A 23,258-nucleotide genomic window follows, 5' to 3' on the forward strand; every position below is an offset into this window, starting at 1 on the left:
ACCAGTCCTGGGAGTCTCAGTGCTTGGTTCTTGGCCCCGTGAATCTCAAAAGCAATGCAAATGAGGGACGCCTGGGTGGCTCGGTTGGTCCTTTCAGCATCTGCCTCTTGATCTGGGCCCAGGTCGTGATCTCTCTGTGAGATGTCTCTGTGAGGTCTCTCTGTGAGATGGAGACCTGCGTGGGGCTCTGCACTGATAGTGCGGAGCCAGCTTGGGAGTCTCTCTGCCCCTTTCCCGCTCGTGCTCTCCTTCTCTCTCTCTCTCTCAAAATAAATAAATAAACTTTAAAAACGCAATGCAAATGAATGGCAGGTGCTGTGAATACTCCAATGTGAATTTACTGGGGGTTTAAAAAATATATTCCTGCCTCAATTTTCTTTCTTTTGCTTATTTATTTGTTAATCGTGATGCTACAAATATCACACATAAGTATTTACTTGAATACCCTCTATGGGAGGATCGTCACTATGGAGAGAGAAAAATATAAGTCATATTATAAAGCTCCTAGGTTAATAACCTGCGGAGCTGAAGTTTATGGAGAGACAGCATAGTGTAATGGAAACCAGAACTAGCTTGCCCAGGTGTACCTTATTACTACTTATTACATGTATGACTTAAGGTGAATTTCTGTCTCTCTTTGCCTTAGTTTCCTTTTTAGTATCCCGGGAATAACACCAGCTTCTCCTTTAATTAATAGAGGATTAAACGAGATCACACACTTTTAGGAAAGAAAGAAAAAGAAAAACACCGAGCATAGGACCTGGAAATACAAAGGCTTAAAACCAACCAACAACAACAAGGAGAAGTGAGAGAGATTTAGGGAAACAGCTGTGTTTGGTATATTCAGAAACATTTGAAAGACTACAAATCCTCCCATCATTAATATGTGGCTTTGTGTGGCCAGTAGCATAACTCATAAGACCATTAAGGTGCAGCTACTCTTTGCGAAGCCTGGAGGAGAGCCTCACTCGTCACCAAGTCTCCTGTTTGCATGAACCTGTCATTCTGGTCAAAAGCCACGCCTTCACTTCCAAGTGTTCCTCACCGATATTTTTCAGGCTGGGACCTGGATATTTTCTTTGCTGAGATTCTATTCAGGGTTTATTACATAGCACTCCGCTTAGAGATGCTCAGTAGATACTACTAGTGGAGAAAATCTTCGGTGTTCCTTCATTTACTTACTGAGAACGAGTGAATACAACAGGGAGAAATACGTAGCATTTTTATAGTTCACAATTTTTCTTAGCATGTGCGGATTTTATCTTCAGGTATTTATAGAAATATATTGTAGACAATATTTTATAGAGAAGAAGAAGATTTTGCTCTTAAAAACTGTGTGGAGACAAATTATTTTAACAATGTGTGGTAGTGATAAGTTATTAGGAATAAATACGCTATGTGATGTATCCACGTCTAACTTTATTTACACATTTAGTAAAAAAAAACATTTTCAAAAACTAGGGGGCGGGGGGGATTCTATGTAAATTGAATTAATCGAGTGCAGGTTCTGTGGTAAGTTTTAAAGAAAGGTAAAATTAGATAATTAGTTCTGTAGACAGAGGAAGCTTCCAGAATAATGGAAAGGTCACCTGGAATGAGAATGAAATTTCTGAAAACTGAGGTCTCATTATGAACTGGACAATTGCCTAGAACTTGCCTGAGCCCTCAGATAGGATAAAAGAAGGAAAGATGATGAAGATTTACTCAGCAGAGAACATATGGCAATGTGTTCTTAATTTTTGTTTTGTCCAAAAGAGAGAGGATAGGGGAATGTAGGTAAAAGGCAAGGGTGCAGGTTTTTATTTTGTAGTGTGAGAGGTGATGAGAACAATCTTCTTTGTCATTTAATTTTAAATTCCTAACATAAAATTAGAACTAGGGGCATCAGATGTTAGATATTAACACAGGTCTGAAAGCTTTCTTTTGGAGCCATTAGCATGTTTTTTTTTTATTTCTTTCATGTAAAGCTAATATAACATAGAAATAATTAGGTACAAAGTGAGTGAACCCTTTTCTTTTTTGGATACTTTTTCCCTAAAATATCTATACCTAGAAAAAGTTGCCGTGATCTGTGGTTATAACTTAGCAGAGTATATTCCCCCCAAATAAATGTCATAGGGGAGTGATTTTCAATCAGAACATCTCATACATAATGCATGACTTGAGCAATTAATTTTTTCCTTTGGTAATAATGGAACATTACCTTGGAAGGGTCAAGGTGGGGAGGCAGTTAAGTAACAGCAAGCTAATTATTGTCCTGCATTAATTCATTTTCCTCTTGTCCATATTAATTGTAGAGTAATGAGCTTGGTCTGTGAGCATTTCCAAAGATAAACTTCATAATATCACAATAATTGTTACGTTAACAATAACAGATAAAATGTCATGCGTTCTTTACATTAGGCATAATTCATTCTTTATATGTATTATTTTAGTTAATTCCTATGATAGTCTGATTATCTATTCTTAATGTCCCCACTGTACAAAGAAAGATACCAAAAGAGAACATTTTAAATAATTCATCAAAGTTTGCACAACAAAGAAATGCTAGCAACTGGAAAATAATTGAAAATGCACTTCATAGACCACTTACTCTCTCTAGCATCCAAAGGACATAGTATTATGGAAATGTGAATACGTACCTCAGCCCCACTCCCTTTTCTAGACAAAACATCGTGTGTAATTCTGTACCTTTATGTAATCATGGATATGGGATATTTTCCATGTCCAACCTTATTTGTTGCTGAGATAAATCACTTAGTACTGCAGAACCCAACAGAACATACCACATTGTAAGCATTAAAGTGAATAAGCTCAAAAGAATGGCATGAAATAAAGTGGTATAAACTATGTTCATATGCTCACAAATGTTTTAAGAACACTATAAATTAGACTCATTTTTTGTATTTTGCTTCCGATTTAGATGAGGAAATTGATTTCTGAACTATTTAAAATATATGGAATGCCAAATTGATTTGGTATGTTAATATATCCAGCTGGGTTATTGATTAGTTTGAACTTGAAAGAAACATCATGAAAATGTTTTATACTATTCACTTTTTACACACGTTTGCATTGATCTTTCTGATGGTTACCTTGGCCCAATCCCAGACAGTTTGTATAGCTTCTGTTCACTGTCCAAAACATCGTTTTAATTTATTTTTCCCTGCATCCAAGATAAAGTGCTCTGTCGCACCCTCTCCCACTTACTGTGCTGCTTCTGGACACTTGCTGTCTGGAGACAGAGGGAAGGGGCAGAATAAACATGACTCCAAAGCCTCACAGCCAGAGTCCTGTGTGACGTCCGGCATGCGACTGTTGGCGCTCTATCGTGGGCTAATGCTTGGGGTGTCTGGAGACATTTTAAGGACTTGCGGTTCCCATTTGTCGTTAGTCTGTGTTATATGTTCTTTGGATGACTGATTTCAGCTCCCTCTCGGCTTCTACCTTCTGTGGAAAGTTTCTACAGCTGTAACCTCTTAACCCATGGGAAATTCATGAAATTTTGCCTTGTCGACAGCTAGGAACTGCATTTTGTCCAGCTCCTGAACTCTATCTGTTTGCCATTTCATACCATTTGGTCAGCCCTCCAACATGAGAGCTTTCTCAGAAAAGAAGGCAGTGACACATTCTAACAGGTCCTAAGGATCCGCTTTGTGATTGAGATACTAGTCTCCCTTCCTCTGGGAAATCACAATTTATCTCAATAGACAGGTGATAGATGAGATAGATAGATAGATAGATAGATATAGATGATAGACAGATGATAAAGATAGATAGATGATAGATGATAAAAGATAGGTGGATGATAGATGATAGATAGATAGATAGATGATAGATGATAGGTAGGTAGATGACAGACAGACATAACTGGAAACATAAAAGCCACATATTCCTTTCCTCTATTTATTTCTCTAGTTGGTCTCCCAGCCTTTGCTATTCAATGTCCTTTTACATCATATAAAAGAACACGAAGCTACCTTGGAGATTTTGAGTAGCCTTGTAAGTCTAACAATGCATTTGCTACTAAGTTTTGTATTATAAACAGGAAGCAGAATTTTCATGCATCGCACATGTTTTCATATTCATGACACATCATGGGGACTTAGTCATATGAGAAGTTCCACAGCTTTCATGATAGGACCCATTTTCACTGAACAGTTTAAAGTCATTATCTTTTTTCCTCCCTGGGGATAATACCAATATGTCCAAACAAGTTAAAATTCCAAACTCACATAATTACTAGAAACATTCTGAAGAATCTTATCATACCCAAGAACTGCCCAGTGGTGACTTATTTTGAAAAAAATCTGTTAATTCCGTATTATTCTTTAACAAAATCCAATATGGCTTCTATACATAACCAAGTAAAACAGATTGGGATTCATTGTTATATTGAGAAATATTTATTGGTCCACTTACTATGTGCTACAAACAATTTTAGACAAGAACAAATGAACGGGACAGACAATTCCTTACCCATTAGGGTTTACATTCTAATCAGTGATAAAGACATCACAAGTAAAAAAATGTATGTATGTATTATGATACCAGGTGGCAAAGTGATTTGAATAAAAACAAGACAGAGCATGGGCCACAGTAGAGGACAAGAGTCAGGCAGGCCTTTCAGAGAAAATCACCATTGATCACAGAGCCGAACGAAGGGCGGGAATGAAAAGGAGAAATGTTGGGGACAGATTGTTTCAGGCCTAGAACATAAGACCAGAAGAGTTAAGAAAATACAGAAATGGGAAGGACAGAATACCACGTGACCTTATATGTCAGGTCAGAAAGTTGGTTTCTATTTCCAACATGCCGTGGAGCCGGCGAGATCCCTCAGTCCTAGAAGATAAAGGGGTCTGTGTGTTCCAGCAGAATGACATCAGCCATCATCACGAGGGGGTTATTTACTGGGTCAGGTGCTGCTGGCACTATTTTGACTCATCGGTCACAACAACCATGTGAAACAGGTGGATGGGACCTTATGTTCCAGATTGCAATCTCTGATCTGGAAGCAGAAGGCAGTCCGACAAAGTTCACACAGTGATTTAAACAAAAGTGAACTCATTCATGCTCAGCTCTGGCGGGCTCAACCTCACATGCTTCGGAAACACCTCGTATCACCAGCGGTTTTCTGATCCCTATAAAGGACTTTACATATTTTCTGGTTTCAACTGTCAGTAATTGAAGACTTCTACGTGAGCCTGTGAGTTAACTAAGGCTGATATTTAAGCACTGCAGCTATTAGTGTGAAGCTGTGCTATTTTCATAAATATCTGCATTGATTTAGCCTTTATTAAAATTTACGAAGATGAGATCTTAATGCCATGTCTTTAGCTTAGGATACAGCCCTGTTCCTGAAACACCACAAAAAGGTTAAGTTTTATTGAAATATGGCCAAGTATAATTTCCAGGAAATTGCAACTTCTCTACTAGAATCAGATAGTATTTTTGATATACCTTAAAAGGACACTTTGGAGACTAGCAGGTGGATATTTGCTAGAGCTCCATGTATGCGCTTTCCCTACGTACCTGCGATTAACAATCCTATCATTAACTAAGCCAGAACTTATTTTAACACATCCGCTTTGTGCCATTGGACTCAAACTTGAAACCCTGTTAATGTAGATGTACGTTTTATAAAGTCTTCATCCAAAATTGGTAAGTTGTGCATAAGGCTTGCATCCATGACAGAACCTATTAGATCCTCAGAAACCCCATTTTTTTTCTCTCGCCCATTTTCCATAGATTCATTTATCTGTTGTTCATCACACTTGCCATTTCTTCAACCCAGATTACAGAGCACTATTTTTTAAATACAAGGAGTAATCCTGTATGGAATAATTCCTGAAAATATCCCTAACTATACTCTTCCAATTTTTATGTCAATATGATAGAAATACAAATGTTCTCTCAACTCATACATTTCTATTTCACTTGCAAGGTTTTCTAACATTCTGTCTTGTTTCCTATTCTTATACTTCCCTAAGTAAATAATGATACGAATGCATAAGGATTTTCTACAGCTTATGACTTCTCATCTACTTTTAATATTTTCCTAAATTGTTGATTTCCAGTCTTGGGCTTTTTTCAAGATCTCTATGCTGCCTACACAATGGTACCTGAATTGACAATGATGAAAAACCACTCTCCTATTACATGGTATGGTGCATATGTCTGAAAGTATAGAGAAAGCAAAATACTATAGCCATTCAATTCCTCTATCTTCAGCTAAAAATAATCCAAAATATTTTATTTAATATATAGGGTCAATTTGGTTCCGTTCATTTTCACATGCTGTTAATAAGAAATGAAGATATAAAACAATTTTGAGGACATTTTATTCATTCTTTTCTTTCTGTTCAACCTATGAGTTTTGAATTCCATCTTCATTGGGATAGAATAATAAGGATCATTCTTAAAATGTTCATTAAATTTAAGGTGTTTTATGACCTTATTATCTAATGTTGTCATAAATCTTGTTATCTGGGTGCTACCAGGTCCGGCAGCCTACCATACTTTCTTCATAATGTTACAATAAAAGTAACTATTGCACCTAATTTTATATTCCATAATAAAAATATGACGCTTAAGAACCAGTTACAGTCTAAGCTCTTAATAGAAAAGGAAATGCTGAGAATCTTATCATGTTTTATTCTATGAGTGGTGAGAATCCGTACAGTTGATCATAATATTTTGGATGAACAGTAATTCAACTTTGAATAAAATACTCCTTTCATTTATTGCTATCATTTTTAGTAGCAATAAAATTCACTTAACAGTGTTTCACACTTTCCACAATTATAATAAAGTTTAAATTGGATGTTGTGTAAACGTCGACATATATTTTGTTGTATTGTGACATGCCAAAGCTCTACTTTGGTTACATGGAAAAATAACTTATAGAAAACTCCCAAACATTTTTTCATGCCCCCTTTTTTATACAAATCTGTAATATCAAAGATAATACAAATTTACACTGTATCCTTGATTAAGTAACATATAACAAATATCTGTCTAAATTTGAGATCAGTTTTCAAGTGAGGTCTTAACAATGATTTTCGAACATCAAACTACTACCCATCATCCTAGAATCTCAGCCAGAAACTTGCATATTCATTAGCAAGAAACAGTTTTTAAAAGTTTTATATAATCATCCAGATTCCCTGTAAGTGTTTATCTCCATATAGCCATATAGCATCGGAACTTAAAATAGAGAAGCATTTTTCTCTCATTCGGTAAGACTTAAAAAAAAATGGATACATGAACTAATATTAAGTTGATGTAGTTCAGGGCCTTTCTCACATTAAACATCCAAAAATGTTGAGAATTTGTATTGGATGGTAGTGAAAAAAATGCTAGAGGAATATTTCGGTTACATGTACCGGAGAGCCGACTGTTAGCATCACTCCATATCTGCATTCACTGACAGCTTGCGGGTAGCTTGAAATAACCGAGGGGTATTTACTCCAAGGAAATCAGAAGCTGCTCTATATGTATCTATATATTCCCCCCAGATAACACCACTCTACTCAAGTGACTACCAGTGTGCCCAAACGCATATTAGCATTCTTAAAAACTTTTTAATAATAAAAGGCCCCTAATTATATGACTGAGTGGCTGAACCAAACATGCATGCTAATCTTTTAAAGCGAGGTCCCAATTCATTAAGGTAATCATAATATTCCTCCTGATCAGAGGCTGCCGATCCTAAGGAGCTCAGGGATCCAGCTAATGACCCCGTTCCCTCAAAAGCGTAGGTCTGGAGGGAGTCAAAAGGAGGGGCACAAGGATCAGTATTCGCTTCTTCGAGCTTTTCTAGAATGAATTTCCTGAAAATGGCACTGTCGGGGCCCACCTGCAAAGATTGCCTGTACAGGCGCCTGATCTCGGCCGTAGCGGTCCTCTGCACCTTGCGCTCCCGCATGAGGGCGCTGCTTCTCAGCTCTACGACATCGAAGGCCTCGGTGTCTTCTTCTCCTCCCCCTTCGTCGTCGTATCTGAATATGTTCTCTCCGAAGTCTTCACTTTTCGCAGGAAACAGAGTCTGCTTTCTTCGCTGTTTTAGACCTAGGATCAAAAAGATAAACCCTAACAAAGAAAGAAAGCATACCAGAATATCCATTAACCCATGATATAATAATTTATAATTATTCACAATGATTTATAAATATTATAATGATTATTAATATAATATAATACAATATATAATACAATATATAATCGTATAGTATAATTAATATAACAATATAATGTTAGTATAATATGTTAATATGAGTTTATACTTACAAGTTTGTGTTTACAGATATTACATAGCATTTAATATCTTATTTATAATAAACTTGACAATCCTTGCTTTTGTTATAAGCTTCAGACATGAGCTTAGATTTTATGATTATAAGACAACAAAACATACAGTCGACCCTTGAACAATGCAGGGGTTGGAGACTTCCTCTCCTGGGCAGTGGAATAACCCCATAAAATTTTTGACTCCCTCCAAACTTAAATACAGTATTAGCTGTTGAAAATTTACAACAGAGGCAGGCCAGAGGACACAAGGCAGCCTAACAATCTTTCTGGAGTAGAAAACCATAAAAATATAGCAAACTGTGTTTTGAGGATAATTTAAAATTTTATTTTTTTAGATACTGAAAACTAAAAGAAAAGCAGCGAAAGGGAACATTTTCCAACGTATATGCATTGGTCAATTTTAGTAACCAACGATCCACGTTAAGAGAAGGGAAGCACAACGGAGCAGTTTGAAATTCCCCACTGAGGAAAATTCTGTGGCATAATTATTTTCTAAGTTAATATTTCCTGCCTGGAAAGTATATGCCACCATAGTTGGTTTACTACCTGTGCTCTGTGACACCACATTCATTTCAGAAATCCCGAACTATCATTAAAAAAAAAATCATAACACTGGGATGCCCACAATCAATGTTTGTGACCTAAGATAATTTTAACATCATGGAGAAATAGAACAATTTCAGAATGCTTTTTATTATTATTATTATTATTATTATTATTATTTTAGAATATAAAAATTGTGTGTGTGTGTGTGTGTGTGTGTGTGTGTGTGTGTGTCTCAAGGCTAGCCAACCCTTTCACAGCCTTGGATGTATTCAGAATTTCATCTATAGGAATTGAAACAAAGATGAAGTGATGTTATCCATATTATCATAAAGAGAAATACATTGGGCAATATTTTATATAAACCTTACATTTAAAAAAATTGAAGTCGTGTTCTTGAAATAAGGGCATTAGGTTTGAATCCAGGTACTATAAAATGCAGCTCAGATATATGGTTGTTATAGAAAGGGAGCTAATAAATAATTTTTCAATCTGTGAATTGGAGAGAGTATTCACAAAACTTTCAAAGGAAACTACTGACTACTGGTTGACCCATATTTCCAACCCTCTAAATATTACTCATGCCCTTGACTGTGAGGCTGCCCTTGGTTTCCTTATAGGGTTTTGAGACTTGGTGTAGGTCTGTACCTGTGTGTATATCAGTACTTGCCATATTTCACTTGATTCTGATACCTAGCTCTGTAACTCTCATTTCAGTTTTATGATCAAAGACCATTAAAAAATTAGTGTCAAGACTGAGGCGAGGTAGAAAATAATGGTAATTTGCATGGGAAAGAGAAAGGCATGATTTTTGAAGCTTTGAGAAAAATGAGAGTGAAAGCCAAGCAAGTCCTGAAACATAGATGTCAATTTGAGCCGTGAGTTTGGGACACAGACCCAGTGGCTGATGGGATTGCCCTCAACACGCAGTCAAGTTGTGTTGACTTTTGACATGAAGTTACAAGGGAAGCAAGAGAGGGTTTAGATTATACATGGGTATGTTAAAGAAAGAGAAAAGGTTTTGCCAAATGAATTCTTTTTAGTCTTGAAAGCCTGACAAAAAACATTTTGGGGTTCATTTGCCTCACCTGTAAAATGATTATAACTTATCTGCTTGTGAAAACAACAAACAAACAAAAAAAGGGAACTATTTGATTGGAATTTCTTTCGTGTTTAGCACTTTGATCAAGTAAAACCCTGTTTTTGCCTTCGTCCACACTAACATTTACTTTCTTTCTTAATGGCCACAGGACCCTAGTGAGTTGCAGAATAGGATCGAAGGGAGTTGTGTGCAGTTACGAAATTTCAGCACCTCGTGTACCAGCTACATGACCCTTTGCAAAGTACTTAGTGCTTTAAGTTTCACGTTCCTCATCCATAAAACGCAGGTGATAATAGTTCTACTCCATAAGGTTATTATGAGGATCAAATTGCATATTGTGTGTAAAGCACTCAAGACAATATCCTGGAGTGTAATAAGCACTCAGCAGAAGGTCACCATTATTATGACCGATTGTTATATAACTGTATATGCTGAAATGCATTGTGACAAAAACATCCCTAAACAGAAGTGGACACCCATGCTGACATACTCATAGAATTCAAGGATCATTGGTTTTCATCTTGAAATCCACAGTCACTCTATTTTTTTTTATTTACTCCACTGGTTTAAGAATTGCAACACATCCAGAAGAGCAATTAAACGCACATACATGCACACGCACACACATGCACACACACACACACACACACACACACACACAAACCCATACTGTGCCGTGATAATGGAATTAACTATTTTTTATATTTCTTAGTTTCAATAAATGAAGATAGGTTCTGTTCAGCACTACTTACCAAATATTAGCATAATGCTTATCAAAATAGCAAGTACGACTTCTGTTCTGAATCCCATAGAAAGCATACGGTCTTTATTCCTGCAGGTCTGTGTACTGCCATAATCATCACAGTCACAGACGTGTATGGTAAGGGTGTTTGTACTTGTAAGTGATGGGCTCCCGTTGTCAGCAATTAGGACAGATATGTAGAAGACGGGCTCTTCTTGAAGGCTAAAACCAGTTCTATTAGTCAAAATTACAGCTGTGTTATCTAAAACAGAAATCCATGTGCATCATTTTTCAATAATACAAAAGAAATTCACACCAGTCACATGTATTAGAAGTCATGGTATAGATGTATCATATGAGGTTAAAAAAACAAAAAACAAAGAGGAAATTTCTGATAAAAAGACAAAAGATCCACTCAAAAAGTCATTATCGATTTGACTTGGCCCTAACACTAATTACATAATTAGGTGAATTACACCAATCAATTCCAAAACGTCCTTGATAAAGGTAGAAAACATAAATGTGGAACACAGAAAACAAAGCAGCTTTTTAATGAGATGTCAATATTTTCTAGGGGGGGGGGATCAGCATTAAATTTACGTTGATAGTCAGTTTCATTTGGGTTATTTACTCATGACACAGTTCTTTTTCTAGTAGAAACTCATTATTTTCATAACTACTACAAATACACAAGATTTTCAAAGTCATTTACAAGTAGCACAGCAAGTGATCTCAAATCATATATTTACTAATGAGACAAAACGATTAGTTTTACTTGGTAGGAGAAATTCTGTTGAGATGTTTCATTTCACTTTGACATTATTAACCCATTTTCTATATAAAATCCAGATAATAGTTAAACCTTAGTAGCATTGATCACTCATCTAGATAGAACATTTTTAAAAGCTTAACAAAGATGAACAATATATACTCCAACACTTTTGAAGTTGTTTTTCCCTGAATCCCAAAATATTCTAAGTAATCTTTTTTGGTGCAGTCTTGTGCCTGGGTACTATATTTCTCCCCCCACCCCAACCCTTTTTTTTTTTTTTTGGCCTGTCATCCACGCAAATGTTTTCTGTATCAATGAAACCTTAGAAGACACAATCAGTAAAATGCAAACAAACGGAAGTCTTTCAAAATGTGTGCCTGCTAACGACTTTTCCCAAATCATCTTTTAAAAGCAAATTCTCCATCATGTACTTGGAACCTATAAAACTCTTGTGATATTATTTTATTTACTTGGCAGATTGGAAAGGTAAGAAAGTTTACATTTTTCCATATATATTTTATTAGATTACTTGTAATCACAAACATTGAATCAAATTATTTTCTTTACGTTTTAATATACTTCTTTTTCCTCAGCAACTTATTTTATATTAATGTAAGTAAATCTAAGCTGAAACTTAATTTCTTATATTGTTATGTGCATTTTTTATCCTAAGAGTATTTGAGTTTCCTTCACTGGAGAATTTGACCAGGAGGAGAGGAGGAGAACATGTCTGCATTTATTCTCCTGTAAAAGATCTCCCCCAGGGGTGCCTGGTGGGGGGCTCAGTCGGTAGAGCACCTGGGTCTTGATTTTGGCTCAGGTCATGATCTCACAGGATCCTGGGATCAAGTCCCACGTTGGGCTCTGCACTGGCAGCACGGAGCCTGCTTGGGATTCTCTCTCTCTGCCCCTCCCCAGCTCATGTTCATTCTTTCTTTCTCTCTCAAAATAAATGAGTAAACATTTTTAAAAATTAAATAAACATCTCCCCTAGCTCGAAGCTTAAACTCAGTTGTGAGAAAGGACAGCTACAGGTATTTGACTATGGAAGCTTGTGTAATAAATCCTGTGGTGTTTCCTATCTTTAAGATATAAAGTAAAATTAAGATAGAAATCCATAGGATGACAAGAAAAACTTTTACTGAAGAGAAGGAAAAAAGAACAGAGCTGCTTTATACAAAGTCATTCCACTCCTGTATCTGTATGGAGCAATAAAATATTCTGTCTCTCCAAACAAAATCCTTGGGAACATTGTGTCCTGAGATTGATGTAATCGTTCCATTTTGAAAGGAAGGGAATAATCTTAAAACAATTTTATATATTTATAGCTTCTAATTAATGACTCCAAATATCTGTGGATCAATCAAGCTAACATGACTATAAGTACATATCACTTTATTCCCCAGATATAAATTTGAAATTTGAGTTATACAAGGACATGAAAGGAACCATTCTGTCAGAAATGCAATTATATTTGCAGGGTCTTTCAGAGTTTGCAAGGTCTTATAGCCACTGATGATTTAAAAAGGGTTTTTCATTTAAAGGAATCCAGTGAGAAATGGGGTTAGTATTCAGAACTTGACTTTGAGTTTTGCTTACCATTGTCATTGCCACTCCCTACTCTCTCAACGTTATCATATCCCAAGAACCATATAAAAAGCAGCAGCATTATAAATTCCCTTAGAACCAAACACATTTCTCAAAGAAAGGATAAAAGGCCATTATGACGAATGCCATTACCTTGATTATCTATGATAATAAAACTTGAGTTCTTTGTGTCTTCCACAGACAGATTAAAGTAAAAATGGTGATCTTCTATGGATTCATCTCTATCCACTGCACTGATGGTCTGAATTACCTAGAAAAGACAGAAATAGGTTGCTAACTTTTGATTCCAGAAACTAACTACTGTTAGAAAGATTATCGTCATCATTAGCTTTCATCAAAACTGTTTTACCAATTTTTTATGGATATTGCAGAAGATAACTCAAATTTGGGAGAATATTACAATATTTTCTCAGATTATAAATAAGTTCACTTGTACCTTTTAAAAGAGTGACTTGATATTGCATAATAAATTAGTCTTGATGGATAAGATGATTTACATCAGTTAAGTTTGTTAGAAGTTCTCAAAGTATTACTGCTTAGAAATCAAGATTCCCTCCCATGTTCTCTGTCTGATTTCCCCCTTTCTTCCTTTTTTTTTCTTCTCCCTTCCTTTTCTGAACAGTGGCCATTATGATTTGTTGCAGTTATATATTCCCTGCTTATTTGAGAGCATAGCTGCGGTAAACTTATTGTCTTACTAAAGTATTAGCTAAACTAATGAGTTTTTAAATTGATTTGAGGAAATAATGCAGTTAGAGCTTAGGGGCAATGTACATGATTTCCTTTGACCCATAAAGATTATGGCAAAAGTGTTCCACATCAAGTAAATTCCTATTTCAGATCATAAAAAAAAAGTAAAATAGTGCAGTTTTGAACACATCAGTTCACAGTTAATTCTTTTTTTCCAGACATGAATGTGTCAGTCAAGTAGTTCATTATTGTCAAAAAAGAGATATGCTGTCAAGATCACATAGTGAGATTGTGATTCATTCTGGAAATTAAAGTAAATTGATTATAGAAGTTATTGTTTTGAATTTTCTAGAATTAAAGTGCTTTTAACCATGTGTCAGACAGAAATATCTTTAGCTGCAAGATGACAGGCCCAAAATTTATAATGTTATACTTCAAAGGATAGATACATATCCACCTGCTTAAAGAGCTAACATAATTTGTACATTATTTCTCTATTTCTTGACTTATCTTTTTCTGTATAACACATTCCTAATTAAATCATAATCATACAGTGTTTAACAATGCAACGAAACATAGTTCCATTCAATCCATGCCTATAATAATAAATGTGGGTTGTATTAGGGTAGTGCTTTTATTTTGGATTATCATCATAGCTAGGGTAAAGGGAGGGGGAACTTGAAACACGGATATGTTGAACCCTGGCTTTGCCACTGACTAGTTTTTTATATTTAAAAAATGGAGATACTAACTTAACTTTTAGGATGCGTTTTTAGAATTATATGTCATGGGGCACCTGGGTGGCTCAGTCAGTTGAGCATCTGACTTTGGGTGAGGTCATGATCTCACTGTTTCGTGGGTTCAAGCCCCATGTTGGGCTCTGTGCTGACAGCTCAGAGCCTGGAGCCTGCTTCTGATTCTGTGTCTCCCTCTCTTTCTGCCCCTCCCCCATTTGCACCCTGTCTCCCTCTCTCTCTCAAAAATTAATAAACGCTAAAAAAATGTAGAATCATATGTCATAGCTTGTCAAAGTGCTTTTCACACAATCAGTATGTGTTTATATGCGTTTTCTTCATGAAAACATAGTCTTATTGGGATTTGCACAGAAAAAGAGGTATCCTGTGGAATACTGTGTGTAATCTCATTATATGTATATTTGTTTAATTAAGATTGATAGCAAACTGCAAAAATTCATGTTTATCTTGTTGCCATATGCAGACTTGATTTTTAGACAAGGAATAATGTATCTCACTACCTGACTCTGTATTGAATACATGCATCAGACTAAATGTTGAATATGTTTCCCTTTTGTGAATGAAGGCTGAAGCACACTGGTGAGATTTTCACTTTATATATATTCTTAAATAATTTTAATTAATGAAACTACTCTCTACATATGTATAGGCAAACTGAATATGCATAGGTTTCAGCACCCTGGTCCCCCCCTTTTTTTTTTAATGTTTATTCTTGAGAGCCAGACAGAGTGTGAGTTGGGGGAGGGGCAGAGAGAGAGGGAGGAGAGGGAGACACAGAATCAGAAGCAGGGTCCAGGCTCTGAGCTGTCAGCAGACAGCCTGGCACCGGGCTCGAACTCACAAACCGTGAGATCATGACCTGAGCTGAAGTCGGATGGACGCTTAACTGGCTGAGTCACCCAGGTGCCCCAACCTTGGTCCCTTTTTAATGTATGTGCCTCCACTTAAACTTGCTTTATAGAATGAAGTTACATATGAACCACTTTACAAAAATAGGAAGCCATTGACAGAATCAGTCACATAGTAGGTATCATTAATTCTTTTGAACTAACCCTGAACATGTACATTATTCTTGAGAACACACATTTCTCAAACAGGGCCAACATTTTTGAACACAAAAATCTTGACTAGGGATCTCAATTTTCCTTTTCATATGACAATGGGAGGGTTTTGTTTTCATTTTCAAATAAAATTCTAAGAAAAAAATCTTTTGCATTGATTAGATTTCTAAATGATCTCCTTCTAACTACTTACCTGGAGCCTATCAATGGTCATATACATTGATGAGAGGGGCCGAGACAAATCAAAAATCAAAGATTAGACAAAGAAGAATGGCCATGTGATGACAAATTCTGAGAACTCAGATTTTTAAAGTCCTCTTTGTTTTGGGTAGAGTTTTTTCTAATTTTTTTTCTGACCCAATCCGTGTGATTGTCCATTTATAACACTTTAAAATCCATAATGGAAACAGTGTGACAGCCTAGAAAATCTAAAAATAACCACGTCTCAATGGGAACTCACCTAAGGGCCTGAGATTATTTTATATATCACCGTAGGCCATCTTCACAATTATCCTATGCGATAAATCCTATTATTGTCTCCGTTTGATATTTATTTATATTTCGCTTCAGGTCACCTAAGGATCTCAGGTAAATAAAACGGTTGGGTCAGAATCTGAATGCAAGCTGACGCTACCACTAGCGTGAAATGAGTAGCGAACGTGGGCCTCGGAGCACATTTTCTTCAGATTTATTGAGAAAAATAAGATTGGAAAATATTTAAACTGTGCATCAGGATGATTTGATATACATATACGCTATGAAAAGATTCTCTCCATGGAATTAATTACCACATCCATCACCTTACATCTTTATCATTTTTCCAAGTTCTACTTTTTTAGCAAATGTATAGAGTTTTATCAGCATAGGCACCATGTTACACATTCGATCCTTGGACTTTATTCATCTTATCACTGAAAGTTTATCCTTTACCAATCTCTCCCTCTATCTCACACCCCCACGCCCCTGGCCACCATTTTCTATTCCCCCACAGAACCCATTGTTCAAGCTCTGGACCTGTTCTTGTTCCTGAAGTTTGCATACAAAAAAAAAAACTAAAACACTGTAAAGGATGTGGCATACAAGAAGCAAACAAAACGAAGTCTCATACAAGACAGAGACATGCACAGAAATAAGTAATATAATTCCTATGGAAAAGAGAGACACTAAAAATAACGGTTGAGGAAAAAAAGAAGAAAATAATCTGAGTATTAACGTAGGAGAAAGAAAATGATTTTCCAAGGTGGAAGTGAACGAATACTTGAGTAAAAAACATGAATTAATGGGGCAAGTGTGATCCAGACAAAGAAATACCGTGTGAAAACCATGAATGCAGACGGAGAACATATTATTAGGTAGAAATGAAAGAAATTTGCATTTACAGGTCAAAGGTAGTTAAATATTGGCATAAGTTTCCATTTAATCATTTTATAGAACTACAAATAGTATTTGACTTTAAAGATAATCATGGGAAAAAAATAATCATTTTGCACCTGTCCATTACCATGCATAATGACTTCTTTAAAAAAAAAAAAGAGGCACACATGGGCCAACTTACTAAAATGCCATTCCTAGATTAATTATTCTGATTTAAAAAATCAGTACAACATTCATTTTTGACACAGAATATAGGTATGGCCTTTATTAAACATGCAATTTTTTGATAGCTAGGCAAAGAAGTAAGTATTATACATGGATTTGGAGCAAACAGTTAATACATTTGAGTCTGTTTCATTACCTGAACAGTAGATCTCAGTGAAATCTACTTCCAGGATTAGCTGAGGAATTTTCAAATAAGATTATAAACGATGAATTAAAAAAATAAATGATGAATCAAAATACAGGTATTGAGTATTGATATAAATTCTGAATTCCTTGGAATGTGTTTAATAAATAATTTCTATTAATGCACATTAAACAAAAAGTGAGAGCTGCACTAAATGAATACATGGAAGGATTTTTAAAATTTCAACTAAATTGCTGCTTATTTAGTTATCCTAGGTAGGTGTACCTTGCATCAAGCTATAAATGCAAATTCTTTCTCCCACCATCTGGAAATATAGTCAACAAATTTGCGTAAGACTGTCACTTTTTACACCACTCCACTGAGAACATGATTACAAATTAGACTTGTTTTGAGAAAATAAAGGATTCGAAATTGTTGTTGAATATCTGTTCAAAAGGCCAAAGTATTAATTAATACAGTAATAGAATTAGAGCTAACAAGAAAATCTAGTCGATAGTCTGTTTTCTTTCTTTGTTTAGCATGTTATTAGGAGAACATGTTGAGAAGCTCATAGTATCCTAATGTTTTGGTACTGGACAGAGACAGAGATACTCTACGTTTCTAAAAAGGACTTTTAACAAAATTATATGCATTTAAATGTCATAGATATATAATGTTTTGATGTTTACTTATAGATATCTACTTATATTCATTTAAAAATTATACTTTCTTAAATTTGTATATCAGTATATCTATCTATCTATATATATATTCCTTTTGTTAAATGAATTTTAAAAACATACTTTCTAAAAATTCATATAACATAATATATAAATGAAAAAATTAATGTATAAACATGTTTGACTAATATACCAAAGGTATCTGTTTAGCAAATATTTCATTGGCATTTGGAACACACCAAGCCATCTCAGGCCCTGGGGGTGCAACAGTGGCCAGGACCAAGTGTCTCTCTGTCACCGCAGTTTACATTCTAATGGAGAAGAGAGACGTACTACCTGTAGAATAAAAGAATAAAACACCCAAAGCACATAATACTTAAACATTTGGGGGTCAGAGGACCTGGCATCTAACCTAAAAATAAAAGATTACACTTCAGAGGTGAGCAGTGGTGATGCCATGAATGTTCTAGAAGGGCATATCACCAAGTTTGTACTTTATACCGAGGTCCAAGTTATAAATTGGAAAAAAAAAAAAGATTTTATTTTTTTATCTGAGATCCCATGATCCAAATGTTTGGGAAATTTCTGCATTTTAGAATGTTCATTCTGAAGACACCTTTAGTGTGGATCTGGAAATATGGAACCTCGTTAACAAGCTGTTGCCATGATCCAGGGGAGCATTTGGTTTGTATTCAAAACCTCCTGATGTGATACATAAAGACAATAACATCCACAGTTACAGAACATGTTATTTTAAATGAGAAATTATATGGAGATTGCTGAAGTGTTTGCCTAAACTGAAGATGGTAACAGCATGCTCTCAGGTGAGGGTTTCCCAGACTCCAACTTTCCCATAGGGAATGTTGACATCATCAACGTAACATTTCACCCTATCCAAGAGCGCGTACGATGTATTCTTCTATTTTCCCAGCACTAAAAACTGCCATGGAAATTGTCTCCATGCTCTCAGATTTAACTGATAACAGCAACAACTGTGGTGTATCCCTGCATGTGAGCTGTGAGACTGGAAGAGAAATTTGATTTTATAGGACGGTCCTTCAGCAGAACCATCCATGATTCACTCCAGAAGGTATGTTAGGTCTCTGGTAGGGTGAGTGAGGCTAAAGTACGGAGGTACTCAGGGGATGGAATCAACAGAATTAATGACGGATTCAATATGAAGAAGAAACGACCAGACTGAATTAAGGATGATGTCCACACGTCCATCTTTCCTGCACAATTTGGTGAGTTATGGTAATTTGGCAAGGGATATTGAAAAAAACAGGGCAGGCTTAGAAGAAAATGTGGTGTAACCTTAGGACATACAAGCGGAACTCTCTAGTTAACTGGGCATACAGCTTGAAATATAGGAGAAAGAACAGGCGTAAAGATCTAGAAGTTATCATGAAAGAGTGATCTTAAAAAAAAAATTAAAAGGACCGGACACAAGAAAGAAAGGAAGGTGAGAAGAAAACCAGATTATAATGTAGGATCATGGAAATTTAGGCAGCAGAAAGTTTTTACATGGAGACAACATGTCTTTACATTAGACAGAATATTGATAGAAAAGAATCTAACGTCACTGATAATTATACTTTACTTCTCAAAAAGATATTTCGTATCAGTCAAGATAATGGGAATCATTAATTTGAAAAATTAGAACTATTTCCACCAAACAGGAAAGGCAAATTGCCCTAATGTCAGCTCATTTATTATATTCATATTCTGCAAACTACTGAGTATTCTCTCCCTCCTCTGCTCCCCACCCTGGGCATTTACACACCAAGAACAAAAACAGAACCATGTGGATCATCAAGGAAATGCCTGATTTTCCCCAGAATCGAGGGCACCTATTCTGGCATTTTGATTTTCTACAATATATGGATGACCTCTCCAAAGCACATAGACACTTTTTAATTTGTCATCTTGTCCAGAAATTAAGCCTGTGGGAAATAAGACCAAGAATGATCTTCACAGTATGAGAAAACACATAAAATATCTCCTTAATGATTTTTAATTCATTACCTGTGAAAATGATAGCATTCGGTATATATCATAGAAATACGCAGTGAGTTATTTCTGTCTGTTTTTTTTTTAATTTTGAAACTTTAATTTGCTGAGAACATTGTTAAGATCTATGCTCTTAAAATTTTTTAAGTACACAACACCACATTGTTAACTACAGGCACAGACTTACTCGTCTTGTATAACCGACACTTTATACAGGTTGAACAGCGACTCTCCGATTTTACATTTTTAAATATGACTTCAAGTGCTTAAAAGTCCACCATATTTCCTTACAGTCCTGCACTAGATCTCACTTCCTCAAACAAATGTCCTTCTTTTCAGTAATTTTTAAAATATATTTTACATATTATTGTATGGACCTGAGGTTCAGAACACTATGAAAAATCACAGTGTGAAAGCAGAAATTTCTTCTCCATCATTGATTAAATTTTTTAACGTTTATTTATTTTTGGGACAGAGAGACAGAGCATGAACAGGGGAGGGGCAGAGAGAGAAGGAGACACAGAATCGGAAGCAGGCTCCAGGCTCTGAGCCATCAGCCCAGAGCCCCACGCGGGGCTCGAACCCATGGACCGCGAGATTGTGACCTGAGCTGAAGTCGGACGCTTAACCGACTGAGCCACCCAGGTGCCCCTCCATCGTTGTTTTAAAGTATGGTACCCCACTTGTTTCAATATTGAGATCTTGACTATTGATTTGAGTGTTAGTTTTATCATTTTTTTCTTACGATACTTATTATGGCTGCATTTCATTACCCAGATTTTAAGTTTAATTTTATCAAAGGGCTTCTTAGCATCATCAAATGAAAAGTTGGTGTGTATCTTTTTGTTCCTTTGAGATATTGATATAATGGAAAATATTCATAGATCTAATTTTTTGTTATTCTCCTAAGGATATCGTTTCTGTGCTGTGTATCAGCACTTAATACATTAATAAATTGTTTTTAATTGCAATTCACATATAATGCTTACAGACAGCCGTATTCTTAATAACTGTTTTGTGTTTGATTTTATGTTTGCAGGTATTTAATTCTGTCATTTTTTTTTTTTTTTACTATGAGTAAAGCTATTTAAAGTAACCTGAGGAGGCTCCCTTGTTTTGGATGCTTTGGGAAAGTTTATATAGCATAGGGATTAGTTGTAATTTATAATTTTGATATTATTCAACTTCGTGGATTTCTTGGCCTCAAGTATTCTCAATAATATTAATGATTATTCTTTGAAACTCTTGTTATTTTTCTTACATCATTTCTTTTGTCTTTTATTATCTTTCATTCCAGCAAATGATTTTTAAGTTTCATTTTGAAGTAACTGTAGATTCTCAGAAAATTTCAAAATCAGTGCAGAGTATTTTTTTTAATTTTTTTTAACATTTATTTATTTTTGAGACAGAGAGAGAGCATGAACAGGGGAGGGTCAGAGAAAGAGGGAGACACAGAATCCAAAATAGGCTCCAGGCTCTGAGCTGTCAGCACAGAGCCCGACGCTGGGCTCGAACCCACAGACCGCGAGATTATGACCTGAGCCGAAGTCGGACGCTTAACCGACTGAGCCACCCAGGCGCCCCGCATAGAGTATTTTAAATACTTGTTTCAGTGAACCCAATGGTTACATCTTCCATAACTGTAGTACAATTTCAATTCCTGGAAATTCAGATGGGTACAATAGTGTTAAAGAGAAAATTTTGTCGGTTTTCACTGGTTCTTACATCCATGTACCTGTGCATGTGTGTGTTGGCATGAGTGTAACTCAAACAGTTTGATCTCATGTAAAGACCAGTGTCACCACACCCAATCAGGATACAGAAGAGTTTCGTCACCACAGGTGAACTCCTTCATACCCCTCTTTCTTGTCACACACCCCCACTCCTTCCTTTTGGAGGAAGTGGAATCATAAAGCACATCTTGTCACACACCCCCACTCCTTCCTTTTGGAGGAAATGGAATCATAAAGCACATAAGGTTTAGGGTATTGCCTTTTTCATGAAACATAATGCCCTTGAGATCCATTGTGTTCTGCATGTATTCATTATCTGTTCCTTTTTATGGCCAGGTAGTATTCCATTTTATGGATGTATCACGCTTTATTTAATCGTTCTCCGGGTAACTGACATGTGGATTATTTCCAGTTTCGACTGTATTATGAATAGAGTTGCCATGAATATTTTTATGTAAATGTCAGTATTTCTCTGACGTGTGCCACACTCCGCCCAAATGTGTGATCATTAGATTGTACGGTAAGTACATGCTCAGTTTTATAATAAACTGTCAAACTATAATTTACTTTTTACGTCCATCCCCTCACCTCCCAGCATTAGATGATGTCACCTGGTGTTGTTTTTGTAGCCATTCTGGTCGGTATGTAGTAACATCTCATTGTAATTTTTAACTCCATTGTCCAGATAACTAATGATGGTCAACATCTTTTCGTGTGCTTTTTTGCTTTCCGTATAACCTCTCAGGGAAATGTCTTGTCATGTCTTTTGCCTATTTTATAATTGTGTTATTTAATTTTTTACTGATGAGTTTTAAGACTTATTTGTATAGTCTGGATATAAATCCGTTGAGTAATCTTTGGTTTCCAAATATTTTCTTCCAATCTGTAGATTGTTTTTTTAATCCTTTTAACAGGGATTTCCACATTTTTAAAAATTATTACAAAGTCAATACTTTTTTTTTTTCTTATGGATTGGGCCTTTGGTGCTACATCTAAGAACTCTGTGTAGCCATAGACAATAGTTTTTTTCATGTGTTTACTTCTTTCTAAAAGTTTTACAGCTTTAGGTGTACATATAAATGTATGACACATTTTGAAATAACTTTTGTATAAGGTATGAGGTTTAGGTGGATTTTTCTATTTCTTTCCTATGAATATCTAATTGGCTCAGCAAAATTGGTTGAAAAGACTAGAGAATTTATATGTATCTATGCATTTTCTCTGCAATAGTGTTCACGTTATCCAGATTTCCACATTTTTTAGAACACACAAATATTGTATTATAAAATATGGGTTTTCTGTACCCCTATTGATTTAATTATTATTTCATTTGTTTTCATTAGCATACTCAAAGGCTTCATTTTTCTTGTACTACAAATAAATAATCTGGTCAACAAAAAAAGTATTTAATTACTTTAAGGAAAAAAAATGGCAAATGCAATTTATTGAGCTATTGCTCCAAAGATTTAAAAAGCAACAACTTAATCTGTTTCAAACCAATCAAAAAAAAAAAATCAAGAATCTGACAA

General features: G+C 35.6%; 1 protein-coding gene across 2 annotated transcripts in view; it reads right to left on the reverse strand.

Moving 5' to 3' along the window:
* Positions 1-4,383: 4,383 nt before the first annotated feature.
* CDH19 (cadherin 19) overlaps positions 4,384-23,258 on the reverse strand; it is a 235,459-nt gene continuing 216,584 nt past the window's right edge. For both annotated transcript variants that reach the window (XM_045041116.1, XM_023242085.2), the window contains 3 exons: positions 13,210-13,327; positions 10,708-10,959; positions 4,384-8,091 (listed from right to left, as the gene is read on the reverse strand). In XM_045041116.1, coding sequence (XP_044897051.1) covers positions 7,601-8,091; positions 10,708-10,959; positions 13,210-13,327 — 861 coding nt within the window. In that variant the 3' untranslated portion in view covers positions 4,384-7,600. The remainder of the gene's footprint in view (positions 8,092-10,707; positions 10,960-13,209; positions 13,328-23,258) is intronic.

This window comes from Felis catus, chromosome D3 (genome assembly GCF_018350175.1).
Source record: "Felis catus isolate Fca126 chromosome D3, F.catus_Fca126_mat1.0, whole genome shotgun sequence".
Lineage (NCBI taxonomy): Eukaryota > Metazoa > Chordata > Mammalia > Carnivora > Felidae > Felis > Felis catus.